The sequence below is a fragment of the Eutrigla gurnardus genome, assembly GCF_963514095.1.
Source record: "Eutrigla gurnardus genome assembly, chromosome: 6".
Classification (NCBI taxonomy): domain Eukaryota; kingdom Metazoa; phylum Chordata; class Actinopteri; order Perciformes; family Triglidae; genus Eutrigla; species Eutrigla gurnardus.
Genome location: NC_139920.1, coordinates 21,210,249 through 21,222,336, shown reverse-complemented (window position 1 = coordinate 21,222,336; position 12,088 = coordinate 21,210,249). Strand labels below are relative to the sequence as shown.

The following is a 12,088-nucleotide window of genomic DNA, read 5'->3' as shown; positions in this document are numbered from 1 at the left end:
AGAATGATGGTCGTAAAAAAAAAGAGATTAACTTCACTTTTCCTTTCCCGCTCAACTCGAGGCTAAAACTTCCGTCCTTTTTTTAATAAACAGAAATTCTATTCCGGCGATCGCGTCCTCTGATTCATCACTGTCGTCCCCGCGGGTAACGGCGAGCATATGTCCCCAGCTGAGATGCTCACATTAGACAAAACACGTCTGTCAGAGAGCGTTTTCTCTTTGTTCACATGCCGACCGTCCTGCCAGCCTCACTGAGGGCGAGTTTGTTTTCCAGCTGTTCCACAACAAATCAAACATAATTCACAGTCAGAGTTTTAGTATTCCATCCTTTAAGATTCATGAGGTTTTTTTTAATGATTTTTAGAAGTTTGCTTGTGTCCCTTCCAGCTCCGCGTGTTGTTGTTCGTGAATGCAAATTGGACGTGATTACATATTTTCAAATCGAGGACATGTGTGCCTCTCCAAAGGAATGCAAACACATATTTTTTCTCCTCCTCTCCTAGTTGCTATGGTAACGATGAACCGTCTGACATCCGTGTAAGGTGACTCCTGTCCTGGGTGTCTTCGCTTGACTACAACAACTGACCTGTGGCCAACTTTGTTCATGCTCCCATAAGGACCCCCACCTCCAGCACCCCTCCCCCCCTCCTCCCTGCTGCCTTCAGCCTCCCCCCCCCCCCCCAAAAAAAAAAGGTTCATTGTGCAGGCAGCGAGTGAGGCCAGCGAGGCCAGCGAGGCCTGGTTCTGCTTAGCGCGCTGCGCTGCATCTGAAACACTCACCTTCCTCCAGGGGTTTGCATCTGGAGCTGGTTTCCTGTTTGGGCTGCACTGGGACAGGGGGGCGGGGTTTTTGGCCCAGGCTCTGTGATTGGCCAAGATTGAGACTTTTTTTTTTTTACGGACCCCAGGATGGTTGGAGTTGCCAAACAGTAATCTGTCAATCAACTGGCATTGGCGATTCAAACCAGAGGGGAAGCCTGTGATTGGTGGAGAGTGGCGCGAGCAAGCAGCCAGTGACGGTTCAGTCTTACACCAAATAATCCAGCAGCTAGTTTAGCATCAGCGAGTCTGCTGAGACCGTTCAGGGGGGACAAAGAAGTGCTGTTATGTATTTTTATCCAAGAAAAATTTTTTCTTTATTTGAGTAATTGCCGTCGTGCCATTGTTATTCCATAATTGTGCGTAATGGTGGCATTAGAGCGTGGCAGCAGGACCGGCGTGTTCGGTAATGGCGTGTAATAATAACGTTGGCTTCCTGTTATTACTGCAGTAATTCTGTAGTTCAGGGCCAAGAGTACTGCCCCTAAATCTGCGCCGTGGACCTTAAACGCCACATGGCTTCGGCCGCATTCCTTTAAGGTCTGTCATTGAGGGTATTTTTAAAGGGTTTCTGCGGACGACGGGAGATTTTTTTAAGACCCAAAATGCACATTTAGGTGTTTTGTTTTACTACCATTGTCTATTTGTGTCTGTAGATTTCTCCTAAAGTCAAGCAAAGTTGCCATTAGATAACTCTGGTGCAGACTAACTGAGACCGTGTGGGAAAAGGTGGGTCTGCTTTCAAGTGGACTCTGGTGTGGTCTGTTTGCGGTGTGGGAGCAGACGAACCGACAAGATTGTATGAGAGCATATATGTGATTGTAACGTGTTTTTTTTCAACAAGCCAAACAGAAAAAAACTTACCTACAACAGAGAATGAGTACTGTTTGTGTACTCGGAGGCCCAGGAGGTACCAGGGGTTCAGGTCTGAGGAAGTAACTCTTGACAAATGATGTGGGGGGGGGGGGGGGGGGGGGGGGGCTCCAGAGCTCCAGAGCTCCAGAGCTCCTCTTTCAGCTCCTCCTCCCTCCATGGACCCCATACTGAGAGAGAACCTGGTCAGGAAGGAACCTCCAGGTCTGAGAGGTGAAGCCAATGCTTCAAGGGTATTAAAACCATTCTCTCTGCTGGCCACCAGGGAGCGACTCCTCTTTGATTGTATAGAAGTCTGAGGAAAATGAGCCTACTTCTCTCTTGATTTATTATCTCAGTAAACATTGTAAACATAAGTTTATGGTCTCAATCTCTAGTTTCAAGTTTTCTTCAATCCAGCATGATGTTCAGTTAGTACGTTATGATCCATTTAGAGTCCAACAGCAGAAAGCAGGGGATGATGCTGAAGGCAGCGGGGCTTATCTGTTGATTGACAGGTCACTACCACAGCGTTGTCCGGTTTGAGAGTTGTCCATGTTGTCGTCCTTACATTTATGCTTCTGATGCAGTTGAAGTACAAGTCTAGAAGTAAGTAGCACTCACATCTACAAGTGTGAGTTATTGACGGCAGCTGTACGGACAGAAGTAGATCAGTAACTCTAAAGTGAGACGTTAAAGTGATTTCAACAAGAAAGAAACCCCTTAACGTCTTCCTGTCCTCGCTGCCGGCGTCCAACGCCAGAAATGAAGTTCCCAAACGTTGTTTTGGCAGCTCCAGCGAGAGCAACTTGGAGAGGTATTTGATTTCACAACGTTTAAGAAGAAAAATATGTGGTGAGATTTCTGATTGAGTGGTCCCAAAGGGTCTGAGGGGGGGTGGAGGCTCTGAGGATGGGGAAGGAGGTCTGACTGGAGTGAACAGACCAGCAGGAGAGTGTGTTCTCCTGGTACCTCGGATGCTGTTGACCAATGGAGATGAGTCCACTTATGTGGATTGTTGATGGTTTTCTTTGCGTACGAAGGTCTCCTCAGACCTGGAGCATCGGGGCTCCGGTGCCTCCTTCCTCTCGATACGCCGGACCGTTTCCTTTTACTGAATGAAACAATGCCGTCCCACAATTCCTCACGACAGCAACATTTATAACCATGGTAGCAGCAGCCGTCATCACACAATACAGAGCTAAAACACAGAAATGAGTCAGCGCTTTTGTTCTTCGGGTTCCATCGTCTCGACGCCAATGTGTGTTTTGTTTTTTATGTGTCAGATGCCTGAAATAAAGTCTGTCGTTAACACGAGTTTAAGAGATTTTAACCTTTTGTTCTATGACATTAAAAAAAGGTCACTAAATACCCTTCTGGTGAATTTTAAGGGCTTTTATTTGTCTTTAAATGAGACGAGTGAACGTCATCAATAGTTCACCTTTAGCGATCGTGATGTTTGCAGCCGTAGCGTTGGCTTTTAACTTCCTCTGGTTACATTCACCCTTTATTTTGATTTATTTATTTATTATCTTGCTGAACAAAACAATCAGTATCATAAACATTTGTTTGCCTCATTGTCTCTTTTGTCGAGGGAACCAATGAGATGCTAACTTCCTGTTGGCCTTTAAAAACGCGTCATTCCTGCAGCTGTAAATGCAGTGGGATTCTCTTAACCCTGTCTTTTCCTGAGTCTGTATGAATGAATCTTATCTTGACTAGACAAGAACCTGTGGAAGAAAAAACAAAAGATATGGTATCTCTGGTTCTGCTGCACTGATTTTCAATTTTCTAGTAGCATGATTCTAAATGGGTGGAGCACCAAAGGGATAGTTTGATGTTGTGAAAACTTCTCGGCTTACTTAGAATTAGACGAGAAGAACCAAAATAACTGCGATTGACATTATTCCGATAATACTCAAAAAAATAAGTAAAACTCATAAATTCCACTTAAACATAATGGAATCACTTAACATGATGTTAAGAAACAAATGTTTGGATTATTTATTTTTGTGTGAAAAATAATCAAATAATCATAAATAAGATGATCATAAATCATGAATACTACCTGCATAAATAAAGGATTTTTAAATCGGTCTGTATTTTTTGCGAGATAGCTTCCAATCACTCGTGACGATGTTTACGGTGATCCCAATAATGCAAATTCATCGAGATCAAGTGTTTTCTTTTATCATGATCTGCGGTTAAAATCCTATATCCATTTCCAAGAAGGTTAAGGAAAAGGAGTAATTGTTTTTTGGACATGTCGTCTTCCCCCTTCTTCTCCTTGGCGGTGACTTCATGAGGGACAGTCGGCCGTTTCCATTGGCTCACGGTCTCGGGGTTTTTATCGTGTTATTGCGTCTTTGGCCTCGGCGAAGGGTTCTTCAAGGTCAGACACAGGATCCCCCCAGTGGGCCCACCACAAGGTCCACAGGCCCGGGTTCTCAGGGCCTGTTTGTCTTGGTGCAGAGGATCGCGGAGCGCTCCACAAAGGAATCCCTCGTTAAAATGAAATACATCCAGCGGGAGGCGTCCGACACAAACACGCTGTCCTCCGTCAACAATCCCAGAGCTTAATTTCTCCCTAATATCTCAGGAACTTCTTTTCTTTTTTTCGCTTTTTCTTCCCTCAACTCCGTGATCCCCATTGCCTCCCCCCGCCCCCTCCAGCCCTATTTTTCATTCAATTTTCGGACAGATTAGCTCCACACCCTTGTTTTATAGACCTATGAGCTCACTCTGGTTGTGAGAGGCCAATGTTCTGAGAACGGTCCGCTGATCTACAGCAGGCTGGACTATTCAGAACCACTCAGACGGGCCCACGAAACCAGGTCGCTGCCCCGAAACACCCAAACGCTGTGTGTGTGTGTGTGTGTGTGTGTGTGTGTGTGTGTGTGTGTCAGTGTGTGTGTGTGTGTCAGTGTGTGTGTGTGCGGGGTGTAATAGAAAACCCAACAAAAGGAATGAAAGTAAACGAAGCGCTACCTAAGCCAATCACGGAGCTGTAAAATTAGCCAATGGAACGATGAGCTCACTCACACTGTGCCTCGTTTAAAATCTTCCAGTGTTGTTTTCCAGTCAGACTAATGAAAAGGTGATAACATACGATGTAAATTGTCTTTGTATTAATCGTTTTTATCCACTAAACAAACAAACTAAAACGTGTTTATTAGCCGTTTCCTGTTTTTCTGCTAAGCTAAGCTTCATCTCTCTGTCTGTCTGTCTATCTATCACGTAAAAAAATAACTTCTGGCACCTTCACACATCTCGAAGAGGAACAATTTAAGAAAAAAAATGAATTCCCCTTTTATTCACCAATTTGTGCACACACACACAACAGCTGTCATCGATTTACAAAACATAAAAGGTTTAAAAAAGGTAATGATGAAATTAAAAATAAAGGCGAAAATTAAAGAGTGAAAGTGAATACACAGAGGGGGTGATGTGTTTGGGTTTGGATGCTTTTCAGGATGGTATTATTAATAAACACACACACACACACACACTGCTGCTGCTGCTTGTACTTTCATTTATATTTGACGTGTGGCATCAGCTCACCGGCAGCAGGATGGAGCTGGTTGATTTTATTGATCTGGTCACGTTGTTTGTTGTCTGGAGATCCAGAGATGTGAGGTCTGAGGTGTTGATTGAAGGTGAGAACGTTCCTGTCTGCTGACTAACCTCCTGTTTTCTGTGTCTGCAGGCTCTCGGAGACTCTGATTTCCCGACTGTGTTGAGGCAGCTGCTGCCCTTGATGAAGCCCCGCAGAGGCGACGGCGGCGACGCTGCCTCGGGGTCGAGGTCCGGCGAGGACGAATGTGGCCCCGACGAACTCATCCTCCTGCTGGTTTACCTGTACTCCCTGGCAGACGAGGCGCAGCCCGCCGACCGGGACGAGGAGGAGGAGGAGCTGGACAAGCTGGAGAGGGAGCTGATAGGAGCGCTCACCCTTGTCATCACCCGAGAGACCGAACTCAGCCCGTTGCTACAGAAACTCACCGGTGAGTGAACGCCATCACTAGTTTCATGGTTGCTTCCGGAGGCCAGTTAATAACAAGCAGGGATTCATAGTTAGAGAGGTAACTTAACTCCTACAGCGGTGGTTTCATATGAGGTACGTCACCATGGTAAATGACGCTACCTGCTTTTGAAAAAGCACCACCTACTGACCAATCAGAGCCCCGGCCCTAAAGCAGATCCTGCTTTATCACTTATTTTATTTTAACTGGGGCCATCATTTACTAAATGTGCATCATCGTTGTTGTTATGGTTATTAAAACCAGATAACTGAAAGGCATGCTGGGTACGTTTCGAACGAGCCAGATGTGGCGATCGGTGGACGGGAGGTGAGTGGGAACAGCTGATTGTTTATTTCCTCTTGTCTGCCTCCAGTGCTGTTAATGGGAGGATCTTCATCAAAGTGTTCACACCTCATCCCTCTCTGTACACACACACACACACGCACACACACACACACACACACACGCACACACACACACACACGCTTTCTGGTCAGTTTGTCAAGCTGCTACACAAACAGTGGAGTGTGGGAACGTCTGTAAGTGTGAGAGAGAAATTAACCTTCACGTCTACAACCACCAGGATGAGATCTACCTGTGCAGCAGACAGATGTAGGAGCGGGTCCACAATCATAATATAATATAGATTTTATTGATGCTTTAATCAATATAACTGCTCCGGACCAAAAATTGTGGTCCGAAAACAATTTTTTTGGAGGGTTTCGCACTTTCAGACCAATTACAGAAAGTTGAGGTAGCTAGCGCTCTTCGGAGTCTACAGGCCAATCATTGTTGAGTATCGGGTTCTTTAGTGTGCTTTGCAAAAATGCAACATGTAACCAGCACACTAACAGGATCAAATGTATTCAATGTAACCTAGACGACCATTGGTTGGACCTCAGAGAACACCAAGAAGATTTTAGCCAAACATCATACAGTCCCTTTAAGAGAGAATGGTCCACTGATTTAGCGTTACGCTGCTAGAACATTGTCAGACTTGGAACCTATGGTGCCGTATTCTTCTCCTGGGTTCTTCTTCCTTGTCAAATCCAAGTATTTCCCAAGATGCAATTCAACCACCGGCAGTAACGCTTGCAGCGGCTAATAAGGGTGAGAGAGAAATTACCCTTCTCTTTAACGAGATGCAATCCATCCATCCATCTGTGTGTGTGTGTGTGCGTGTGCGTGTGTGTGTGAGAGAGTGTGTGTGTGTGTGTGTGTGTGTGTGTGTGTGTACACAGCTGAGCTGGTAACTGTGTGGTGGAGCACATCAAGGCCTCTGGATGAATTAGGCGTCCACCTCCACGCCGCAGCCAGCTGCACCTCCCACAGTAATGGCGTCTTTAACCTTGAGCCCGTCTCCTCTGCAGCCACATAACTTCATAATTACAGCTACTTTCAGTTTTGGCCCCTCGCCGCCGTACCTTCACACACACACACCCTGAAATACCACACCGGCGTTCGGGGTTTTTAAACATCTCGGGGACTCTAGCGGCCGATACGAGATGGGTCCGGTGGATCTGGAGTGTAGAGCGCCAATAAAGAGCGGCGCTCTCTTCCTGTTCTACTTGGCGGAGCCGGGTTCTGGAGTCGAGGGGCCTCTTGGCAGCAGCAGACCCCGAGATGTGGCTCACGTTAAAAACCTGACTCTGTTATAAACACTTCATTGGAAATTACCCCGTCATCGTGTGCCAGGTGTGTTTAAGACGTGTGTGTGTGTGTGTGTGTGTGTGTGTGTGTGTGTGTGTGTGTGTGTGTGTGTGTGTGTGTGTGCGCGCGTGCGTGTGCGCGCGTGCGTGCGTGCGTGCGTGCGTGCGCGCGTGCGTGCGCGTGCGTGCGCGTGCGCAAGTGTTTTTTTTTATGGCAGTCGATGAAGTGCTTGGCTAGGTAACATGAGGCAGTTGTCCCTCTCTCCTTCTCTCTCTCTCTCTGTCTCTCGCTCTCTCTCGCTCTCTCTCTCTCTGTCTGATTGTGACAATTAAAAAACTCAAATGGAAACCAGACGTCGCCACGAGAACAATGTTTTTACAAATTTCATGTGTTGTGCTCCCGGCAGCTGCATCTCGTACAGAAACAACACACACAACGAGGGCAGGAGGACGTGAGGAGGTTCAGGACGGTTTACATTAATGCTAACGACCTCGGTCTGGGAACTTAATTAAAGAGCATCTTCAACATAATTGGTGCACTAATTTACTTTTTTTTCCCCCATTCCGTGTTTCCTGTCACCATCAAAGAACCCTGAACACATTATTGTTTTTACAATAACAACGAAGAGAGGGTTATAGGAGTTGTGTTGCTTTTCTGAGCAGCAAGCAACAGTTTGTTACATAATCCATAAGGTATTATGTAACTTTGATTTTAAGGGATATTTGAAGGATAAAGGAGTGATCACGACATCACCAAGCTTCTAGGACCAAACGTTTAGGAAGAATTTACAAAAAACAAACACATGAAATACCAAAATAACAACATGGTGTTGATCCCTATTTTCATTCATTCCATAATTGCGATTCACAATGTTATCCCAATAATCATCAAAATACGCTCAAAACTCATAAAGCGGCACTCAAACATCCTGGAATCACAAGAAATAATAAATTAAAATAAAATACATTGTTTTATTGCGTCAGAGATAAGATGCACCCTTTGTAGCGAAAATGATCTGAAATAAGATTATCATAAATCATAACCTTCTCCCTGCATAAAGGTTCAATAAATGTTTTTAAATGTATTTTTGTACCCTCTTTTTTTAAAGCAGGCACTAATTTCATGATAGCAGGCTAGTTTTTTTAAGTTTTCTTTAGAAAATCTCTAATTTTATTGCAGCGGTGTTTGAGGGTTTTTGTTCCACTCAGTCCTGGTTCAGGTTCTCCCGTAACCCCCCCTTCCCTCCAGCAGCGAAAATAACCAATATTCTTATGGGGATCGTATAGAAGTTTCCAGTTAAAAGTTGGAATGATGCAGGTCAACACGGTGATTCCTCTGTCAACACGGCACAGAAATATGATGATCCTTCATTCGTGCCATCAAAGAGGCAAAACAGAACAAATATAAAGTAACGGTAAAGACATAATATATAAGTTAGCAGTAAGGAAGAAAGCACATGAAATAGGATATCTGAGATGCTGCATTGATGATGGTTTTGCATGAGTGAGTGATTAGTTGGTTGTGGGTTTGTGTTGTCTGCTGGGAGCCATGTTTGTTGTGTGTTTGTTGTGGGTTTGTTGTGCTGCAGGAATATAAAAGGAGTTTTGCGTCTGTGTGCCCAGCGTGAGTCCGTGCGTGTTTTAATAAACATTCATATTGTGAAGGACCTCACAGTGCTGCGTGTTGTTGTCTTAGGGGGAAGGCTTTGATTAAAGGGCTGAGTGGTATTTATGCAAAAGAAAACGGTTCCGCTTATTGCAGCCTGGGAAACCAGCTCCCAGACCTGATCCCAGCGCCACATGTGTACGGAGTCAGTTCAGTCTCATTAATAATGAATGCACAGAGAAGGATTCACAAATGTATTTTGTGATTTATATATAAATGACTCTCTTCTCAGGAATACATTTCAATACACACACAAATGGATATCGGTATGTAAAAATGTTAAATAAATCCATAAATATGTTAATTAAAAAATATTGCTATGAAGCGAGTTCAACATACCCACGGTAGCTTTCAGTTATCCAGCTACCGATACCAATATCCATTTGTGTGTGTATTGAAATGTATTCCTGAGAAGAGAGTCATTTATATATAAATCACAAAATACATGTGTGAATCCTTCTCTGTGCATTCATTATTAATGAGGCTGAACTGACTCCATACATGTGGAGCGAGCCGGATCGGTGACGGGGCAAGCGAGCGCCGTGATTGGATGAGGTACCTGCTGCTCTCCCGGAACCTGGACTCTGATTGGCTGCTGCCAGTGTGTGAGTGATGCGTGCAGGTTGTAAAGAGCTCCAAGCCGTTACCAGGACGACACTGACGCTGTTGAAAATGACGTTTTCTGGCTTTCTGGCTTTCTGGCTTTCTCTTGTCTGGGGCGTCGCGGTCCAAATGTTCTCCATCTCTTCCCCCCGGTAGGACGCCGAGTCATCTCAGGATGGAGCACCACGGTGTGCAGCTCCAGCAGGGAGGACATTAAGTCCCCAGATGGCGATGCTTGTGATTTACCGGCAGCGGTGACAGAAGAAGAAGAAGAAGTAACTTTCTCTTTAGAGCAAGGCGTGGATTTGAAGGTCTCTCTCTGTGCCTCAGACGGTTTGTTATTCCTCCCGTCGGTGGGGAAGGGGGAGCGGTGGGAGAGCCGGACCTCCCCAACGCCGCTGTTTGGGTTGGCACGGCAACGCGGGCCAGTCAAGGGACATGAAAGGGATCACACATAACTCTGGCCACCAACTCAACCAAGTCTCTAACTTTTCTTTTCTTTGTTTTTTCTCCCCCATTTCTCCCCCCGACGCCCCCGGAGCACCCGGCCGGTCCTCGGGAGGGAAGTGGAGCATAAGTTGGTCTAATGATCGCGCCTGATTAAATATATTTCCCCCTGTTGCGCTGTGTTTATGAAATTAGTCCCAATTATTTTTAATTGGCGGTCTATTCTTTACTTCCTCCTCAGTTACGCAAACACACACACACACACATGTACTGGGTGAAAGCGGTGCACCGCGGGGTGGACAAAGCACCGGTGGCGTCGTCCTCCCGAGTTCACTTGATCAGATAAGCTGATGACACGGAGCTCAGGCTTTAATTAGCAGAGGCTGATCAGCTCGTCACTGCCGGGCCAGACAGGCCGGGTTAATTAGCAGTCAGAGGGGCCACACACAGAGAGTCAGCATTCTGGACTACACATGGAGGCCAGTCTCCACACTGTACCCTTGTTCCCCTGGTGTCCAACCTACTTTCAGGCTTGTGCTGATTTTTGGAGCCAGATTTTCAAGGTCTTGAATTTTTTTTGTTTGGTTGATTTCCTGTTTTATTTTGAAGTTCCCTTCCTTCTTGTGTGCTGTGTTTTGTATGACTTCCTGTCTTTTTTTTCTCCCTGGTGGCAACCTCTGGTTCTGTAAAGTGAAGCCAAAACTGAAGTGCCTTAAACTTGCATTCTCTCTGCTGGCCATTAGGGGGCGACTCCTCCGGTTGTAAAAGAAGTCTATGAAGCTAACTTTTGTTAGCAGCTTCACACCAGGAGCCAGATGGATCCAGATCCAGTAAGGTTGCTGCTCGGGGTGCTGGTTTAGCTCAAATTGAAACACAGACAAGTCAGCGTGTCGTTCTACCGTAGAGGATATTGATTTTGAAGTTTTAGCATGAATATGGAGGAAACTTTTCCTCAAAAATGTTGGATCTTGGGTGGCGCCGACATAATGTGGTCTGTGCCGGTGCCCAGACCAGACTCAGACTAGCAGTACAGCACTGTAAACTACTGTACTGCTCTGTACTGAACTCGGTGTGGAAGGTAGATTTCACAGAGCTGGCCCCGAGTGTGGTTTACACCTCTGTTTGTTTTATGGAGTGTGTTCGCTCTCAGCGGAGAATTCCTCGGCTTCTTATTTATGACAGGAAATGCACATCATAAAAGGCTCGTAAGCTCTCATGTCTCCGCTGGGGATCGGGGTTTGTAGGATGGAGGAAGACACTCGCACGAATCCCACACACACACACACACACACACACAGAGGCCGGCTCCAGAGGGACCCGAACTGAGGCGGCGGCCCCTGGCCCCTGCACACGCGTCAGTGCAGGCGGGGGTCATCCCGCGACCCCCGTGGTGGAGGGTCGGCGTCGGAGTCCAGCCAACACGCTCTACCCGCTCGCCACTGTTGTCTCCTCTCATTGGCTCTTCATCTTCATACAGACGTTTCTGTTTACAGTCGGAGCGGGGGGCGGGGGGGTAAACTAAATATTCCCCTGTGAATCATTTGCATCAAAACTATTCAGGCAGCGACGGTTCCAATAAAAGGTTTGAATAGATTCACTACCAGGGTCCCTCTGATCCGGATCAGCGTCTGGAAGTCTGTCTGAGCTAAACTGTTGTTAAACTCTTGAGTTTCTTTTTAGCCAGAAAGCTCTGAGTGAATATGATTTTCCCTCAGTTACCGTGTAAATGTCTCAGGCTTTTATTGTGAAAGGTTGGATCTTAAGGATCTGGTCCCTTTCTCAAATTATTAATTAAATCCACAATACAATGAAAACATATTTAAATATAAATAAGCAAGTTATTGGAAATAAGGGGAATTAAAAAAATGAAATAAATGAAATAATACATTTAATAAATTACAAAAAAGAAAAAATAACGCCTTCAAATGCAGCCCAAAAATATGAACTCCTTTTCCTGATTCGGATGATCCAACTGATAAATTGGAAAACAAATCTATTGATTTGCAAAGTAATTTCATCATAAGAGCGTC

The 12,088-nt window shown here is 45.5% G+C and overlaps 1 protein-coding gene across 1 annotated transcript in view; it reads left to right on the top strand.

Annotated features, from left to right (window-relative positions):
- The window catches only part of scfd2 (sec1 family domain containing 2), a 100,832-nt gene that overhangs the window by 46,600 nt on the left and 42,144 nt on the right, over positions 1-12,088 (top strand). The window contains exon 5 of the mRNA XM_084011202.1: positions 5,378-5,675. Within this exon, the coding sequence (XP_083867328.1) occupies positions 5,378-5,675 (298 nt within the window). The remainder of the gene's footprint in view (positions 1-5,377; positions 5,676-12,088) is intronic.